Genomic DNA, 18,859 nt, shown 5'->3' with positions numbered 1-18,859 from the left:
CAGTGCCTAGAGAGCCAACAAGGACAGAAATTACCGCCAACAGCTCTCCCACATTAGTGGGAATGGCCAGGTCAGCCCTGGATTTGGTTACACATCAACTTTGCAGATCCTTTTCATGAGCTCAATGTTCTTAGTCATTGTAGACGTCCATTCAAAGTGGTTGGATGTACATAGAGTTCATTCGTCAAATGCGGGAACAACAACAGAAAAACTGTGCTCATCTTTTGCAATACACAGACTCCAGGAAGTGTCGGTCACAGATAACAGGCCATCATTTACCAGCAGGGAATTTGAGTATGTCCTAAATTTGAATGGGATTTGACAGACAAGGACAGCTCCATACCATCCATTGTGCAATGGCCTGACAGAAAGTGTAGTCCAAACTTTGAAGATGGGCTTGAAGAAACAGTCTACAGTGTCGCTGGATTCCAAACTGTCCCGGTTCCTGTTTGATTATAGGACCACTCCCCATGCAACTGCAGGGGCAGCACCAAAAGAGTTGCTGATGAGGAGATGACTCTGCACCTGGTTAACTCTGATCTTCCGTCACCTGGGAGGAGGTTGAAATGTGTCAGAAACAGCAACACTGGACTCCAGATTCCGCTAAGTGAGAGATACGTTTTACTACAGGGGATGAAGTTTGCTGTAGGAACCACAGAAGTGCCCCTGCAAGGGTAAGAGGCATTGTTGATGCAAGATCAGGACCAGTGACCTATAAAATTTGGGTAGGGGCGATGGTCCTAAACAAACACGTGGGCCATATGAAAGCTGCAAACTCACAAACAGGTTGGAAGCAAAGTGTATCCTGCTCCTCTGAACAGTTGGAAAGGCTGTTGGAACCCATGGGTTCTCCCTCTCCAGGTGTTGAAGAGACTTATGAATCTGAGAGAGACATGGCAGATCTCGCCACATTGAAGCCTTTGCCGCCAGAAGAAGAGAGTGAATTTCTCCTGAGATCCTCCAGGTGCAAAGGAGTTCGCCTCTTGAGTTACATGTTGCCCATATCTGATGCAGCGTCAGAGGAATCTGACCCGGTGTAAAAATGCCCCAGGAGGCACTGATTGTAATAAGGTCAGCCAGGTGGACCTCATAGAATATGAGCTCCTTGTTGGGGCTATTAATCTGGTCCAAACTGACAGATAAAAAGAGGAGTGTCAGACATTCTGACACTGAGTTGTCTCTAAGGGAGCCACACCAGTGTCAAGGACTTTCCACGTGTAAATAAAGGGTGACTTGGTGACAGGATATTTGCCTCTGTGGAGTTACTTCACCACAAAATCATTACCAATTGTCAGCAAAAACCCAAAGGTTCTTTATTGACCTTTTAGGGAAGAACATCGCCATCCTTGCCTGGTTTGGCCTACATATGTCTTCTGACCCACAGCAAGTTGACTCTTAACTGCCCTCTGGGATGGGAAATGTTAGGATTGGGCAATAAATTCCTTTGAATGAGTTTTAAAAAAAAAAAAAAAAATTCCAGGTAAATTTAAGGTAGCTAAGGCACTTCAGTCTGAAAATGACTTTCAACCATTCGTTACCCGTTTATTGTGCAGCGTAAATGATTGTACCGTTTGAAATTTGGAATTCGTGCATCTGTCCTGAGGAGTGAATGACATGGCAGCATGTTTGTCTTCAAATCATTACTTCTGAATGGCTGTATAAAGATTTGATTTCTACCATGTGCTGTGCTCTGTAGGTGGTCTTTACAGTGGAGAAGTTTTAGTGTGGAACAACAGTAAAACGGATGACCCTTTAATTGCTAGATCAGGAATGTCTGAGGACACCCACCGTGAGCCTGTTTATCAGGTAAAAGCCTTAGTTTAGATTATTCTGATCTTTCTGTTCTTTCCTTGTCTGGTTTAAAATAATTTTCACCTTCTGAAATCCGTAAAATGATTGCTGATGAAACATCTATGTATCTCTTGTTCTTCTACCCCATTCCCCTTCAAATTCCCATTTATGTTGTCATAATTTGTGTGCTGCCATTGGAAGGCTATGCTGAAGGGTCTTAATGTGTTGCTATTCACTGTGTTGCATAGGGATGCCATTCACTTGTCTTCAGATTCTGTATCATTAATGTGTAGCAAGTGTGAACAGAGGAAAATTTATAGCAAGTTCCCAGCATAACAATGGCTGGCTGGAATTTTGGATCTAATTTACATCCAGCAGTAACTGCGTCAGTGAGGAAAAACATGACTGCACACTGTTTTAATAACTAAAACCATATGAAAGCAGCTTTTTAAAATTTACACGCAACTCAGATTATCTAATTGTGAACTGGACAGATGTCAACAGCAGATACGGCCTGACCAAGACTGCAGGTTTGTGGGTGTTTTGTTCAGACAGAGTTTGCAGTTGGATGGAGTTAAGATGAAGATTAGCTACTGATCTAATTGAGTGGCAGAATGATCTCCTTTTCCTATCATCCTATTTTTGAGATGATATGTTGACCTGAGTAACTGAAAGAGTTGAATGGGATTTTGAGAATTTTATTTAACCTGTTTCATAGAAAATATTCTGCACTTCTCGTTCCATTATTGTAGCCAGTGTCTTTCCTGGTATTTGAGAATCGTACTGGGTGCTACAATTGCTCCCTGCTTTGAACGCACTAATTGGGAATTTCTGACTTGTCTATTTCATTCTACATGCCACTGTCATTCTGACAATTAATATCCTTGACCACCTAAAATGAAGCCCAATGGAGGTTCAAGGAACAGCACCTCTAGTTTTGATGAGTATTTTCGTATTTTCTGAGATCAGTATTAAGGGTTAAACAATTTCAGATTCTAAACTATGCCACATGTTTTTGAACAGCAGTTGCTGGTGATGATTCTGCTTTGCTGTTATCATTGTTGGTTTCTCTGGATACACCTTTCATCTCATTAGAGTCACAGAGATGTACAGCATGGAAACAGACCCTTTGGTCCAACTCGTCCATTATGACCAGATATCCTAAATTAATCTAGTCCTATTTGCCAGCATTTGGCCCATATCCCCCTCAACCCTTCCTATTCATATACCCATCCAGATGCCGTTTAAATGTTGTAATTGTACCAGCCTCCACCGTTTCCTCTGGCAGCTCATTCCATACACATCCCACCCTCTGCATGAAAAAGTTGCTCCTTTAGGTCCCTTTTATATCTTTCCCCTGTTACCTTTAAACCTTATATCCTGTAGTTTTGGACTATCCCACTCTGGAGAAGAGACCTTGTCTGTTTACTCTCTCCATGTCCCCCAAGATTTTATAAACCTCTATTATGTCAGTAAATCTCTGGTTTACTGCCCGAGCCACATGCAAATTGACTTAGGGATAAGAAAATTAGGGAAGTAAACATGTGGCTAAGGGAGTGGTGTGGGAAAGAGGGGTTCCATTTCATGGGGCATTGGCATCAGTTTTGGAACCGGAGGGATCTGTACCGATGGGACGGTCTCCACCTGAACCGATCTGGAATCAGTGTTCTTGCGAAAAGGATAAATAGGGTGGTCACTAGGACTTTAAACTAGTGAGTTGGGGGGGAAGGGAAAGGGAAAACGACAGGGAGTATGATGGTAAATGAAAAGGTAAGCAGCAGGTTAGCATGTGTGCAGGAGGGTTTAAGTTCAAGGCAGACTATGAAAGAAGCAAAATGGAAGGATAACTCAGGAGATATTATTAGAGATGTTGGAAATCATGAGGGTAAGAAAGCTAGCATAAAGGCACTTTACCTGAATGCTCGTAGCATTCGTAACAAAGTTGATGACTTAACGGCACAAATCATTGCTAATGAATATGATTTGGTAGCCATTACGGAGACATGGTTACAGGATGGTCACGACTGGGAGTTAAATATCCAAGGGTACCAGACTATTCGGAAGGACAGACAGGAAGGTAAGGGAGGTGGTGTAGCTCTGATATTCAAGGACGACATCAGGACGGTGCTGAGAGATGATATAGGTTCTATGGAGAATGAGGTTGAATCCATTTGGGTGGAAATTAGAAATTCTAAGAGGAAAAAGTCACTGATGGGCGTAGTCTATAGGCCACCAAATAATAACATCACATTGGGGCGGGCAATAAACAAAGAAATAACTAATGCCTGTGAAAATGGTACGGCAGTTATCATGGGGGATTTTAATCTACATGTAGATTGGCCGAACTAGCTCGGTCAGGGTAGCCTTGAGGAGGAGTTCATAGAGTGTATCCGTGATAGTTTTCTTGAACAGTACGTAATGGAGCCGACGAGGGAGCAAGCTATCCTAGATCTGGTCCTGTGTAATGAGACAGGAAGAATTAATGACCTCATAGTTAGGGATCCTCTTGGAAGGAGTGATCACAGTCTGGTTGAATTTAGAATACAGATGGAGAGTGTGAAGATAAAATCCAATACCAGGGTCCTGTGCTTGAACAAGGGGAACTACAATAGAATGAGGGAGGACTGGAAACAAAGATTTTATGGTGGGACAGTTGACGAGCAGTGGAGGACTTTCAAAGCAATTTTTCAAAGTGCTCAGCAAAAGTATATTCCAGTGAAAAGGAAGGACTGTAAGAAAAGGGGTAATCTGCCATGGGTGTCTAAAGAAATAAGGGAGGCTATCAAATTGGAAGAGAAGGCATACAAAGTGGCCAAAAACAGCGTGAAACTAGAAGATTGGGAAACCTTTAAAGGTCAACAGAAAGCCACAAAAAGAGCTATAAAGAAAAGTAAGATAGAACATGAGAAAAAACTAGCTCAGAATATAAAGACAGATAGCAAAAGTTTCTACAAATATATAAAACGAAAAAGATTAGCTAAAGTAAACGTTGGCCCTTTAGAGGATGAGAAGGGGAATTTAGTTATGGGATATGATGAAATGGCCAAGGCATCGAACAGGTATTTTGTATCGGTCTTCACAGTGGAGGACACTAATAATATGCCAGTAATTGACAAAGAGACGAAGGTAGGTGAGGACCTGGAAACAATCATAATTACGGAAGAGGTAGTGTTGGCAATCTAATGGAGCTAAGGATTGATAAGTCTCTTGGCCCTGATGGAATGTATCCCAGGGTACTAAAAGAGATGGCGGTAATTTTCTAAAATTCGCTGGACTCTGGGGCAGTCCCAGCAGATTGGAAAACAGCGAATGTGACGCCATTGTTTAAAAAGGGAAGTAGACAAAAGATGGGGAATTATAGACCGGTTAGCTTAACCTCTGTAGTGGGGAAGATGCTTGAGTCTATTATCAAGGAAGAAATAGCAAGGCATCTTGATAGAAATTGTCCCGTTGGGCAGACGCAGCATGGGTTCATGAAGGGCAGGTCATGCATGACAAATCTTTTGGAATTCTATGAAGACATTACGAGCAAAGTGGACAATGGGGACCCAGTGGATGTGGTATACCTAGATTTCCAAAAGGCCTTCGACAAGGTGCTGCACAAGAGGCTACTGCATAAGATAAGGATGCATGGCATTAAGGGTAAAGTATTAGCGTGGATAGAGGATTGGTTGACCAACAGGAAGCAAAGAGTGGGGATAAATGAGTGCTATTCTAGCTGGCAGTCAGTGACTAGTGGTGTGCCTCAGGGATCGGTGTTGGGACCGCAATTATTTACAATTTATATAGATGATTTGGAGTTGGGGACCACGTGTAGGGTGTCAAAGTTTGCAGATGACACTAAGATGAGTGGCAGAGCAAAGTGTGCAGAGGACTGTGAAACTTTGCAGAGGAACATAGATACATTGAGTGAGTGGGCAAAGGTCTGGCAGATGGAATACAATGTAAATAAATGTGAAGTCATACATTTTGGTAGGAGTAATAGTAAAAAGGATTATTACTTGAATGGTAAAAAGTTGCAGCATGCTGCTATGCAGAGGGACCTGGGTGTCCTTGTGCATGAATCACAGAAGGTAGGTCTGCAGGTACAACAAGTAATTAGGAAGGCAAATGGAATTTTGTCCTTCATTGCTAAAGGGATTGAGATTAAAAGCAGAGAGGTTATGTTGCAGCTGTACAAGGTGCCGGTGAGGCCACACCTGAAGTACTGTGTGCAGTTTTGGTCTCCTTACTTGAGAAAGGATGTACTGGCACTGGAGGGGGTGCAAAGGAGGTTCACTAGGTTGACTCCGGAGTTGAGGCGGTTGGCTTATGAGGAGAGACTGAGTAGATTGGGATTATATTCATTGGAATTCAGAAGATTGAGGGGGGATCTTATACAAACATATAAAATTATGAAGGGAATAGATAAGATAGAAGTAGAGAGGATGTTTCCACTGGCAGGTGAAGCTAGGACAAGAGGGCATAGCCTCAAGATTAGAGGGAGCAGATTTAGGACTGAATTGAGAAGGAACTTCTTCACCCAGAGGGTTGTTAATCTATGGAATTCCTTGCCCAGTGAAGTAGTTGACGCTACTTCAGTAAACGTTTTTAAAGATAAGGTAAGATTTTTTTTTAACAATAAAGGAATTAAGGGATACGGTGAGAACGCAGGTAAGTGGATCTGAATCCACGAAAAGATCAGCCGTGATCTTATTTAATGGCGGAGCAGGCTCGAGGGGCCGGACGGCCTACTCCTGCTCGTAGTTCTTATGTCACCCCTCAGCCTCTGCCGCTCCAGGGAAAATAACCCCAGCCTATTCAGCCTCTCCCTATAGCTCAAACCCTCCAACCCTAGCAACATCCTTATCCTATATCACAGGTTTTTGCCTCTGATCTTTCCCACACCTCCCTCCTTTTCCCTGGTTCTGTGTTTGTTGAAACTTGTTGGATGTCTCACTGCTTCCAGATCTGGAAATAGGTTATTAACTTGAAGCATTAGCCAGCTTGTCACCCACAAGTACTGCCTGGACTGCTGAGTGTTTTCCAGAATTTTCTGTCTTTAAGATTTCCAACATCTGCAGTATTTTGCTTTTGTTAAGTTCTGAGATCATTCATTTTAATAGGAGATAACTTTGAAGTCTGGGAATCTCAGCCTATGGTCCAAGCCAGAGGGCTTTTGTGGGCACACCATTGCCACTTCACTAAAGTGGTGATCTTGGAATTAAGCTTTTATTAATCCTTCTCCTCATCAATTATGCAGTCCGACATTGTGGGCACACCTTTTGCTGATTAGTCCTTTTTCTCCTTCCCCTCTTCCACATAGACACACATAAACACACTTCCTTAATAGCAAAATATTGTTGAGTGATATTGGGACAGCTTGGCTTTCCCAGTAAGGAGGAAAAAGAGAGGTAGAAGTTTACAGAGGGCATTACATTAGGCAACTAAAGGCATAGGCATCGTTTAAGGAGCTACAAAGGAGTGGGGGATGCTGAAGAATCCAGAGCCCAAGAACTACAGGAACCTGAGGGAGTTATGGGTCTGGAGAAAGTTGTTGCGATGGGCAATGTTGAGACTGTGGATGGATTTGAAAATGAGATCAGGATTTTCAAATTGAAGTATTATTGTTTCATGATCCAATGTAGGTCAGTGGGCATGGGGATGATAGTTAAACAGGACTTGTTATGAGTTATGAGTTGAGCTGTGGATTGTGTGTTCAAGTTTCAGAGGCGACTTGAAGGGAAGCATGAGGATGGTCTGACCCTGAACGTTGAAAGGCATGGAGGGTTTCAGCATTGACTGAGGTAGAATGGAAATCAGTGACCATTTGAAAAGAAAAGCTAAATGCTATAGATGCTGGAAATGTGGAATTAAAAACTCTTGTTGAAAAATAATCCTAGCATTTTCTCTTGGCAGCCCAGGTAACGTCTGTGGAGAGACATCTGTGCAGTTGACAATACAGGTTTATGACCTTTCATCAAAAGTTTCTCTGTTTCCACAATTTTCTGTTTTTATTTTTAATACATTGATTATTCCATCCTCCACCCAGCACAGCCAGTAACATGAATGCATTGCCTTTTCTTGCTCAACTTCTTTCTTTTCCCCCTTCGCTCACCCTTTCTATCTCCACAACTCCTCCTAACCCTGTCTATCCTGATGTGCTCCAACAATTTATCCTCAGTTCCTCTTTTTTCCTTTATTTAAATGATCACCTAAAGGTGCAACTTCTCATGTAGGGATAATCTGTGTGTTACCTTGAGGAAGGTGTCATTTTTGATGTCTAAGAGTTGGGGGAAAGACTAAATCGATGAATTTACAACATGTTAGGCATCTTCAATTAGTTTTTATGGGTGATTGATCCTGGGATGCAGTATTTTAAGGCTAACACAAGTCAGGGAAGGGATCATCACTCCCTACCCAGTGTTTAGATTTTGGGGAAGGGGATGAAAACTGGGACAGAAGAACGATCAGGAGAAAAAAAAGGAATGAGTTAGACTTCTTATTTGCTTTCTTCAAATATTTGAATTTTAAAGCAAAACTGTTTTTTTTTTCCCCCAAAACAGGTGCACTGGATCCAAAGTTTAAGCCGCAGTAACAGAATTAATGTTCTGAGTGCGAGCACTGATGGCAAGATTCTGATCTGGCAAATGGATGGGAGAGGTCAGCTAGTACTGCAGGATGGTTTCGCCCTGATCGTTCAGCAGATGCCGCGCAATGTCAAACTTCACAAGGTGAATAGGCTTTGTAAAATGAATTGGGCTTGTCTAATGTAGATTCAGACTTTGTCCGGTAAAGCAGTTTAACGAAATCACGTTGATGAGATGTCTGAAATTCTGCAGCTACATAAACTTAAACACCCTCTATAATGATGGTAGAAGGTCTGTAGCTTCAATAAGTGAAAACTGATTCTGAGATAAAGCATGATAAATATTTTGTGTATAACTAATGAGAGTTGAGACACCATGGCTTCATGTGTGTCGAAATCACGTCTCACAAATTCAGTTTTTTGAAGAGATGACTAAGAAAATAATGAAGGCAGAAAGGTAGACTTTGTCTATGTGGACTTTAGCGAGGCTTTTGACAGGGTTCTGCTTGGTATGCTGGTTAGTAAGGTTAGATCACATGGGATCCAGCAAGGTAGCTAATTGGATACAAAAGTGGCCAGACAATAGGAGACGGAGGGCGATGGTAGAGGGTTGTTGTTCGGACTGGAGGCCTGTGACCAGTGGTGTGCTGCAAGGATTGGTGTTGGGTCCACTGTTGTTCATCATTTATGTAAATGATTCGGATGAAAATATAGGAGGCATTGTTGGTAAGTTTGCAGATGACACCAAAATTGGTGATATAATGGACAGTGAAGAAGATTATCTAAGAGTATGACGGGATCTTGATTGACTGGGCCGAGGAGTGGCAGACGAAGTTTAATGCAAGTAAATGATGTGCTGTATGACTATGACTTTATAACTCCTACGAGGCGTCAATTGGAGAGAATGTTCTTGCATATCCAAGAAAACTGATTCCATTATATCTACCACAATGGGGTATGAAATATCTCTGTATTGATTAGATAACAATGTTCTTGTGTATTTATGCTGTTCATGACAAACTGTTAGTATTTGCTAGTTATTGGACACGTTCAAAATCATGCTTGTCATGATTGCTTTCCTAGGGGAGAGGGAGGGTTCAAGAGAGATTATAGCATTCCTAAGATGATATTTGTCAAGCAAGAAGTCATCTTCTCCGATAAACCAGGTGATCTGATCTAAGTCAGTATGCAGTAATCAAGGATACACTATTGATGATTAACCAGTTATCTCGACTCATTAGTGAGCCAAAGAAATGTCAATTTGTCACAGACAGATGTCACCCGTTTAGTTACACATAACCATAAAAGCCAGCACTGGTGGTGCGTTCTTGTGAGGTTGCAGGGGTTTTGCTGGTTGAATTCAAACTGTCCTCTTCAACTTTTGATTCTTTGAAACCAAAACTATTGGAATCCAAGTGAAGTCAAACAAGGCTGTGTGATAGCATCAGCCCTCTTTTCCATCTTCCTCGTATTTCCAGCAGGCTACCCATAGATGCGATGTGAGGACTAAGCATTTTATTTGGAACGATAAAGTGGAAGGTGGATATTTGATTTAGGTTTTTTTTAACAACTTGAAGGAAAAAAGGAACTAAGTGGTCGCTTAATGGTTAACACAAGCATATGACTTTACCAGAATAGCAAGAACTGTAGATGCTGGAGTCAGAGATAACAAAATGTGGACCCGAAATATCAGCTTTCCTGTTCCTCTGATGCTGCCTGGCCTGCTGTGTTCCTCTAGCTCCACACTTTGACTTTACTGGAAGCTGTGTTTTGATACTTTGGGATTCGCACCAGTTGTCTTTTAAAAAAAGAAAGTAACTGTTTAGCAACAGGATTTGGATTGATTCTAACAGGAGAGAGACCAGTTGGGACTCGACCTTCAAGCCAATCAGCAAGTGAAATCACTGTCACTCGCCTGGTGAAAGAAATAAAACTAAAACACTTTGAAAAAAGAAACAACTGCTAATTCAAACCAAGACCTATGTCCTTCTGGCTGGCTACAGAATTGAGGATTGCTTAATGGACAACAGCATTTCATTGTCAAAAGTCAAATTTTAAGAAAACAAAACTGTCTGCTATTCCCCTTTTGCATTGAAATTTGATCCACAAACTGTTGTTTTTGCCTGTTATTTTTTCACCAATGATTATCCGAAAAAAATTTTGTCTCATCTGTCGATGTGTTTGATGTGCGGATGAACGTACGTGTGCTTGCATATAAAAAGATTGCATTTTAAGTTTGCATATTAATAATTTATATTTTTTTTCCCATCCTAGAGAGAACATTGATCACTGTCAGGCATTCTTGTGCTAGAGATTAAATTGGTCATATTTTGTACTTGTGAAGATTATTGGAATAGTGGGCTTGATTTCAAATGCATTATATGTAGCAGGGTTGTGGCAGTGAAGATTATTTACAGAACAAGTGGGAAACTGCATCACCTTCAATCCAAAACCAAAGTCATTCTAACCTCGGTCATTGAGCTTTGGTATGCAGATTACGTGTACTCATTCAGAAATTGAACCTTGAGGTCATTATCAACTCCTCCTCCAAAGCATAAGAAGAAAACAGGCCTTTCACTGAACACCCAGAAACCTAAGGTCTTCTTCTAACCAGCACTCTCAGCACATTTCCTCCTCTCTCCTCATTCCCACAACCTCCCCCATTGATTTAAGTCAGTGGTGAGATCCTGGAAAATGTGGATCATTTTCCACACCTGAAAGCTTCCTCTCAATGAAGAAAGACACAGATGATAAAATTCATCATTGCCTACAATGTGCCAGCTTAGCCTGTAGCTAACCGAAGAGTTTTTTTTGTGGAGGGAAATGTCTCAAACTGAGGCTAAGGTCATAGTTTACTGGATATCAGTAATCCTCTCTCTCTCCTTCTTGCCTCAGACACATCGGTAGCCAGCAAGCTATTAACAAGACAACTAGGATGTTTGCCTTCATTGCAATAGGGATTGAAGAGTAAAATGATAAAGAAAAATCTTGCTAAAATTGTACAGGATTTTGGTGAGACTGCATATAAAGACTATGATAAAAGCAAAGTACTGCAGATTTTGGAGAGCTGTGTATGCTTTCTTCAGAATCTTTTCAGACCTTCAGAAGTACTTCCTAAGAAATACATTGAACTCAACATAAACTCTTGTTTCTTTCTCCGTGGATGCTGCCAGACCTGCTGAGTTATATCACTCACAGAAGGGTATACTTACAGTTGAGGCAGTATAGTGAAGGTTGACTAATTTAGTCCTTGGAATGAGTGGCTTATCATACGATGCGAGACTGAGTAAATTGGACTTTTATTTTCTGGAACTGAGAAGGATGGTAAGTGATCACATTAAGATATAAAAGTTTCTGAAGAACCTTGATAGTGTAGATGCTGAGAGATTCCTTTGGTGTTAAAGCAGGAAAAGGCAGGCAGTTAGAATTAGATTGTGAATTGGTTGTGATCTCATTGAATGGTGGCTTAGCAGATTCAGAGTGCTTGAATAGACTCCTGTTCCCAATACATCTTGTATGAATAGAACTTGTCAAATGCACAAGATATAGTTTTCTTTCATGCTTTCTTTGTCATTTTTTATGTTAAATCATCCACAGGTTAGTGAAGACAGTTTGTTTGGTGTGACGTCTCTCTCTTTCTCTCGTCTGGATAAAACTGTGTTCATTGCTGGTGTGGAAGGCGGCTATGTGTTGAAGTGCTCAACAGAAGTTCTGACTCATGCAACATTGAGCTCTGGCTCTGTTCCATTGAAGGCCCCAGCTCAGTTCACCTTTTCTCCACACTGTGGTCCAGTTCATGCTGTTGATTGCTCACCATTCCACAGGTCAGTATATGAATAATGACAGACAGGTTTAAAAAAAACTAGGGTAGAAGGAATGGGAAATTCATCAGAGGTGCCACTTACATGATGAAATGTAATTAATTCTAATCTTGAATTCTTCACAGTACCCAACTTTTGTACAAGGAGGTCTCTACCTTAGTTAGAATTGGAATCTTGCTTTGCCTTGAAGGACTTCAGTAAAACAGCATCCAGTGTATAAACTGACGACCTGTTCTGGAGATCCACTATTTTCTTAGGATGGCAAAACAGAGAAACCACCTCCATTGCATCTAACTTTGATCTAGTTTGATATAACTAAGTTGTGTCCCTGGCCCTTCTTAACTTCCTATTAAAATGGTAGTGTACTTCCGCTTTTTGAATTTGCTCTCCAGAGTTTTTTGTAGAAATTCTGCAGCCCTTTTTATCAGGATGGGAGAACTCCACTGCAGTGCTGACGAAGTGCCATTCTGTTTTATGTGCTGACATTTGGATTAAACTGTTGCCCTCTCTGTTAGATTCAAAGATTGAATAATATTATTTTGAAGAGGTGGGGATTTCTTCCTAGTATCCTGTGTCTATATTTATTCTTCAATCTACATTGCAATTAGGTAATTCAGTTTGTAGTGTTAGAACCTTGCTGTGTACAAACTAACTTTTGCTACATTTTTTTTTGTTCATTTAAAAGTTATGGGTGTAGCCAGCAAGGCCAGTGTTCGTTGCCTATGCTGAATTGCCCTTCAACTAAGTAGCTTGCTCAGCTATTTCAAAAGGCAATTGCAAGTAAACCATATTGCTGTAGGTCTAGAACTGTATAGGCCAGGTCGCAGATTTCTTCCCTAAAGGGCATTAGTGAACCTGATGGGTCTAAAGCAATTGATGACGACGACGACGACGACGACTTTCAAAGCCAGATTTGTAATTAATTAATTTTAAGCATGTCTGTAGAACATTAGGCTGAGCCTCTGGCTGGCGAATAACATTACTGTGATACCACTGTCTCCCTTTGCCTGACTGGATAAAAAAAATTCAGTGTCGGTGTCACTGGCATTTATTGCCTATTCCTAATTGGGCAGTTGAATCTGCCACATGGTTGGTCTGGAGCTGTGTACAGGCCAGACCAGGTAATGGACAGCCCCGCAGGTCAAGGTGGGTTTTTTCTGATTACGGACAATGATTTCATTGGACAACCTTTAGACCATTATTTGCGGATTTTTATTGAAATGCGGTAAACTGTCATGCTGCAGGTTTGAACCTGGCTCCCCAGAACATTACATGTGTCTGTGAATAGTCTAGCGAAAATACCACTGGACCATTGCTTTCCCCTTATTTGGTATTAAAATACTTAATTAGCTGTAGAGCACTGTGGGACATGAGATTGTGAAAGGCATGATAGCAATGCAAGTATTTGGACAGTCCTATTAAGTTTTGATATTGTACACTCCATAATTTGACAATGTAACTCATCTCTTCACAGGAACCTCTTCCTCACTGCTGGCACCGATGGGCATGTACATCTTTATTCCATGCTGCAGGCTGAACCAATTCTATCTCTTCAGTTATGTCAGAGTTACCTCTTCAGTGTTAACTGGTCCTTTGTTCGACCTCTTGTCTTTGCTGCAGCCACGGGAGAAGGTAAGCTGGATCCAAGATTGAAGTGCTGGGTTTGGATTTGATGGTATTTTAAGGAGCAGAGGTCCAAATTAAGAATTTGCAGTTCAGCAATCCCTGGATTAATGCCAGTGTCACACAATGGACCAGACTGGTGCATGTCTTTTTACACCAAGGTCTGTTCACCCATTGCCTCCTTTCCGGATCTGGCAGTGCTTTGATTTTAAATTCTCAGCTTTGTTTTCAAACTCTACTATGCCCTTGTTCCTGTTGACCTTCTGCAGTTCTAATACCGCCTAGGATCTCTGGAGTCTTTCATTTGCCTTTTTCTACATGGTGATGTTCACCACTTCATCATTCTTAGGTGTGTCTTCAGCTGCCTTGACTCTAAACTCTGTATCTAGTGAGAGGGAGGTAAAATTCCAGTCATTTAAAATGTCACTTATGGAACAGCTTATGAGGATTCATCCTGGGAGCCTCGTGTTAGATTAGCTTTGTCTCACTGGTGGGATGTTTTAATACATACATATATCATAAAACTGGGCCAGTGTAGGTGGAAATGGAGATTCTGGTTTGAAATGTTTAGTCTTTAAAGCACTGATTTATTCTTATCTGAAATGGATAATGGAAAAATTGTTGGGAGGAGGGTTTTTAAACTTTGAGTGACAACTTTTTTTTTCCCCATATCCCACTCCAGGAACTGTGTTGATTTTTGACCTTGGGCACAGCTCTCTCCGTCCAGCAGTCTCTATTGAGCAGAACACAGAAAGGAAACCAGTGTACTGTTTGGCATTTAACCCCAAGCGACCTGAGCTACTTGCAGCTGGTAATGCAGAAGGAAGTGTGAAAATCTGGCAGTTGAGTGCTGAACTGACCAAAGGAGGATCAAGGGAAATTTCTCTACTTGAACAGTTTGCCAATGAAGCAGCAGATTGACCAGAGATAGTTGGCTGGTGAATTTCTAAAGAGTACTAGAGGAACTTTCTGCTTAATCTTCTTGGTGTTTAGTTTTTATAAATATAGCTTGATTCAGTGTATATAAAAGTGCTGTAAAAGATTGTGAAATAAAGTTTAATACTAGAAGGAATGAGAAATACATTTGTTTAAAGCATGACTTGTAAATTGAGAACTTAAAAAAAACCTTGCCTGGTCCATAAAGCATTTTTTGGACAGGGAAGTATCTAGCAGCATTACAGATACACACTCACTTTCTTTTCAGTTGCAGTAAAAGCAAATTAATCAAGCCTCAGTAGCACCTAAATAACAAACTGAGATTAACCACAAACATGTGCAACATTACATTTGTGGTGTAGCTAACTAGTGATCTTGGAAGGAACAGTGAGGGAGTAGCTGCACAAGCAGGGATTTACTTCTCTCATTTTGGACAGTGCAAACACTTGTGTGTTTATACTGTCCAATGAATTGCTGCTTTACACATGCAGCATATGGACCTAACAGTAATGCTGTTGGCTCTTTGAAGGTGAATTCCAATTAGAAGTAGGGGAGTAAGACTCCATTCCTGAAAAGTTTCAGCTTTAAAAGAAAACAGGGGATAGATAAATATAGAATGACAGCAGAATCAATCACTATCAGCAACTGTAAATCATAGGCCAGTTTGAATTAGTAGTGTTTATTGAGCACACTGCAATCGACAATTATAGTAATAAAAATTTTCCAAGCAAAGCACAAAAGCAAGCCATTTTACGGATGTCTGACTATTTATAGTTGCACAAAGATAGACATGCAGAGCTAACATTAGCAGATAATAGGCTGATTTTGGTAGCTTCTAGTTCACAAACAACGATCGTGTGAATTCCACATAGTCGAAGGCTGAAGGAATCTCTCTGCCTTTGCCATCTGTGTATGGCTTCATGTGTGAGAGGCAGTAATCAGCTTGCTCCCTTGACAGGTTCTAGAAACAAAACAATTGGAATACATTAGTTAGTGTACACTAAGTGGTGTTACTGATAATCATTTCTAAAACACACACCAGCTGTGATTTTTCTTTTTATTTGTTCACGGGATGAGGGCATCGCTGGCCAGGCACTGTTTATTGCCCATCCCTAATTGCCCAGAGGACAGTTCGGAGTCAGCCACATTGCTGTGGGTCTGGAGTCACATGAAGGCTAGATGAGTTTAGGACGGCAGTTTCCTTCCCTAAAGGGCATTAGTGAACTAGTTGGGTTTTTCCAATTCATGGTCATCATTGGACTCTTAATTCCACCATCTGCCGTGGTGGGATTCGAACCCAGGTCCCCTGAACATTATCTGGGTTTCTGGATTAACAGCACAGCAATAATACCATTAGGCCATGAGCTTCCATGTCATGTAAAAGTGACATTAGTTGTTGGACTAAAGTCATCACTATATAGCCTGTGAATTGCAAGATGCAACATCTTACTCCTCAATAAGCCTCCACTCATTTGTTGTAGTAAGGAAATGTCCATAAATAACCTTTCAACAGTTGCTGTATTACCTGATAGAGTTCTTCACGTGTGACAAACGGTTTTCCTTCTGAGCTGAGGGCACGGAAAGCACTCTCAATCTCCTCACTAGACTTCACATTTTCTGTTTCTCTGCTGATCATGAAGGCCATGTATTCTTGTAGTGATACATATCCATCTCTGCAATCCAAATGAAGCAAACATAAAATAGAATGTTTCCCTCACTTTTTCTAACATGAAAAACCATTTGTTGTAGCTACTATATTTTCAGCAAGTTAAACTGAAGAGGAACATTCACCACTCGATACCCAACATAGTTAAACTTATTGTTCAAAGATTTAAGATGAATAATTAAATGCTTCATATAGTCATGCCAAAGCACATCAAGTGTGCTGCTTGTATGCAAGTTTCAAAAATAAACCTCTTTCCCAAACCCATTATTTACATGAGAGCCAAGGCAGTGTGTTGACTAGCTATTCCACAATGAGATGCATCATCACATTAGATACATTGCAGATAAGCAAATCAGGAGTACAGAAAACCTTAGCCAATTTTCCCTCCCAAAATACAGACAGACATTCTTAGTGTTACAGTGACCAGAACCAGAAAACTTGGGCAGATTCAAGCTGATAATGTCTTTATCTGAGCCAACACACACTGTTCTGGACATCTCTTTATACTAGGATTTATTTTATGGCATGTTCGTCTCACCGGTTGGGGTCAACAGCATCCAGAATAGCCTCAAATTCAGGGTCTGGTTCTCCTTCCTCTACCATCGGTAAGTCATAACCCAGTGAGCGCAAGCATGATTTGAATTCCTGATGGTTCAGACGTCCAGACTTGTCTTTGTCAAAGTGTCTTGGGGAAAGAAAACAAGTTAGTTATTGTACAATGGCAACCTCCTACACAAAAACCTTCATCAAGTATGAACTCACTTACTTGAACATCATACTGAATTCTTTAAGGGCTTCTTCAGTTACACCAGTTGTGTTCCTATAAAATAAACAAATGCATCAACAGAATTTCACAAATAAATAGATTTCCCAAATATACAGCTGATACGAGTAGAAAATTAGGGTAGTTGGAGTTCAAATGTGTGCCTTACTGATCCTCTACCAAAATAATACAATTCTATAGGGGCTGCAGGACAGGTTGATAAGAGCCAATAAAAATAAGATTTTAGACTGGTCATAGAACAGAAGGAAGCCATTCTATGATTCCAACCTATAGAAACTGCAAACCAAAAACAAAAAGGAACAAAGGAGACCAGAGGACGCAGAACTTAAATGGGCTGAGCCGCTAAGATATCTGATTTTAAATCACTCAAGCACAAATGATGTATGTTCCAGTTGTGCAGTTTCAGCTACTGGTGATACCTGGCTTGTATCTGTTGCTCCAAGTTATGTTGCATTCTCATTCCAAGTTGATCCAGTTGGTCCCATTGCTGTGCCAGTCCTACAGTGCTGTGCTCTGTGTATTTGTTGTCCAAGATCAAGGCTTCCTCCATAGCTGCCCCAAGATCTTCAATCTTTTTCAGCTGACTTCTCATTGCCCGAATCTCCTGATGCTTTCTCTGTGATCGAATAAATATTGCAGTCAAATCTTTTAAGAAGTTAGCAAAAATCATTGCAATATCAAAACATTTTCTCCACTTTCATTCCTGAATCAATAATTCTAACACAAGAATCAAACTGGTGTTCAGTTTTTCTAAAACGTGTTTCAGCTGCTTGACAGTGAAGTGAATGTATCACATGGTTTCCCCGTGTTGTATTTTAATTGAATATGGTTTAAATTGAAACACATTATACTCAAATTTTGAGTAGTCCGTGATCGTTTTAGCAGCAAAATAAACCTGTGATGAAGATGTAATGAAACTAAGTATAGGAGGAACATATTTCCTGCGAGTGGCATTATTATCTACTTTAATCCCATTTCCTCTTCCCAATCCCTACATTCCTTATAATCCTCATTAAGTACTTACGAAATTAAAATATTTTAAAACAACCCTGTGCTTTTTCTGTCTTTCCTCTAGTAATGCTCTGCAATTTTTGCCATGTTGGTAATTCACCAACCAAGTAACCTTTCACTATTTGTTCTCAAAAACTTCTCATTTAAAAGAACTTCAGTTAGAACGTAGTCTTTCCGAATTTAAATTCGGGCATTCCCTCCTCGCCAGTAATGGAAGTCTTACCTTTTAATGCTTTATATGAATAAGAATGATGAACTACCTTGGTTGCCTCAAGCTGTGATTCAAGTGTTCCAGACTCCTCCACCATGCAAGACCTGAATCAGATTGAATACATACAATTAAAAAATCACATGGAACAATTTGCTGTAGTTAGATTTTTTGGGTAGAGTTTGTTTTATAAAGAAAAAATCCTGGTGAAGATTTCGTGCCCACAAAAGTGTGAACTGCAAACAGAACCCAAGGGCAGATTACAGTTTGATTACCCAGTTAAAAATCAGAAATGCCAGATTATTAACAGAATTAAACAAACTGTAGCAACAGGTACAAGTTCCTTGCACCCTTGTGAAATGGATATTTAATAGGCTTTCAACCTATCCAGCATTTTAAAATTAGATGCAGGTTATCTGAAATGACAGTGACTAATCAGCTCAATGGCAAC

At 40.6% G+C, this 18,859-nt stretch overlaps 2 protein-coding genes across 9 annotated transcripts in view; one reads left to right on the top strand and one right to left on the bottom strand.

The window, feature by feature from the left end:
* Nucleotides 1-14,884, top strand: part of dync2i2 (dynein 2 intermediate chain 2) — a 42,016-nt gene extending 27,132 nt beyond the window's left edge. The window contains exons 4-8 of the mRNA XM_048613753.1: nt 1,697-1,806; nt 8,337-8,504; nt 11,957-12,183; nt 13,655-13,812; nt 14,486-14,884. Coding sequence (XP_048469710.1) covers nt 1,697-1,806; nt 8,337-8,504; nt 11,957-12,183; nt 13,655-13,812; nt 14,486-14,724 — 902 coding nt within the window. The 3' untranslated portion in view covers nt 14,725-14,884. The remainder of the gene's footprint in view (nt 1-1,696; nt 1,807-8,336; nt 8,505-11,956; nt 12,184-13,654; nt 13,813-14,485) is intronic.
* A 514-nt stretch (nt 14,885-15,398) lies between these two features.
* Nucleotides 15,399-18,859, bottom strand: part of sptan1 (spectrin alpha, non-erythrocytic 1) — a 101,319-nt gene continuing 97,858 nt past the window's right edge. For 6 of the 8 annotated variants that reach the window (XM_048613744.1, XM_048613748.1, XM_048613747.1 and 3 more), the window contains 6 exons: nt 18,461-18,515; nt 17,609-17,805; nt 17,172-17,225; nt 16,944-17,090; nt 16,265-16,412; nt 15,399-15,700 (listed from right to left, as the gene is read on the bottom strand). In XM_048613744.1, coding sequence (XP_048469701.1) covers nt 15,575-15,700; nt 16,265-16,412; nt 16,944-17,090; nt 17,172-17,225; nt 17,609-17,805; nt 18,461-18,515 — 727 coding nt within the window. In that variant the 3' untranslated portion in view covers nt 15,399-15,574. Of the gene's footprint in view, nt 15,701-16,264; nt 16,413-16,943; nt 17,091-17,171; nt 17,226-17,608; nt 17,806-18,423; nt 18,516-18,859 lie in introns of those variants that run through there. The other 2 variants (XM_048613751.1, XM_048613752.1) reach the window with 1 other exon arrangement.

Source organism: Rhincodon typus, chromosome 28 (assembly GCF_021869965.1).
Source record: "Rhincodon typus isolate 14 chromosome 28, sRhiTyp1.1, whole genome shotgun sequence".
Classification (NCBI taxonomy): Eukaryota; Metazoa; Chordata; class Chondrichthyes; order Orectolobiformes; family Rhincodontidae; genus Rhincodon; species Rhincodon typus.
This window is presented reverse-complemented; position numbering and strand designations above follow the sequence as displayed.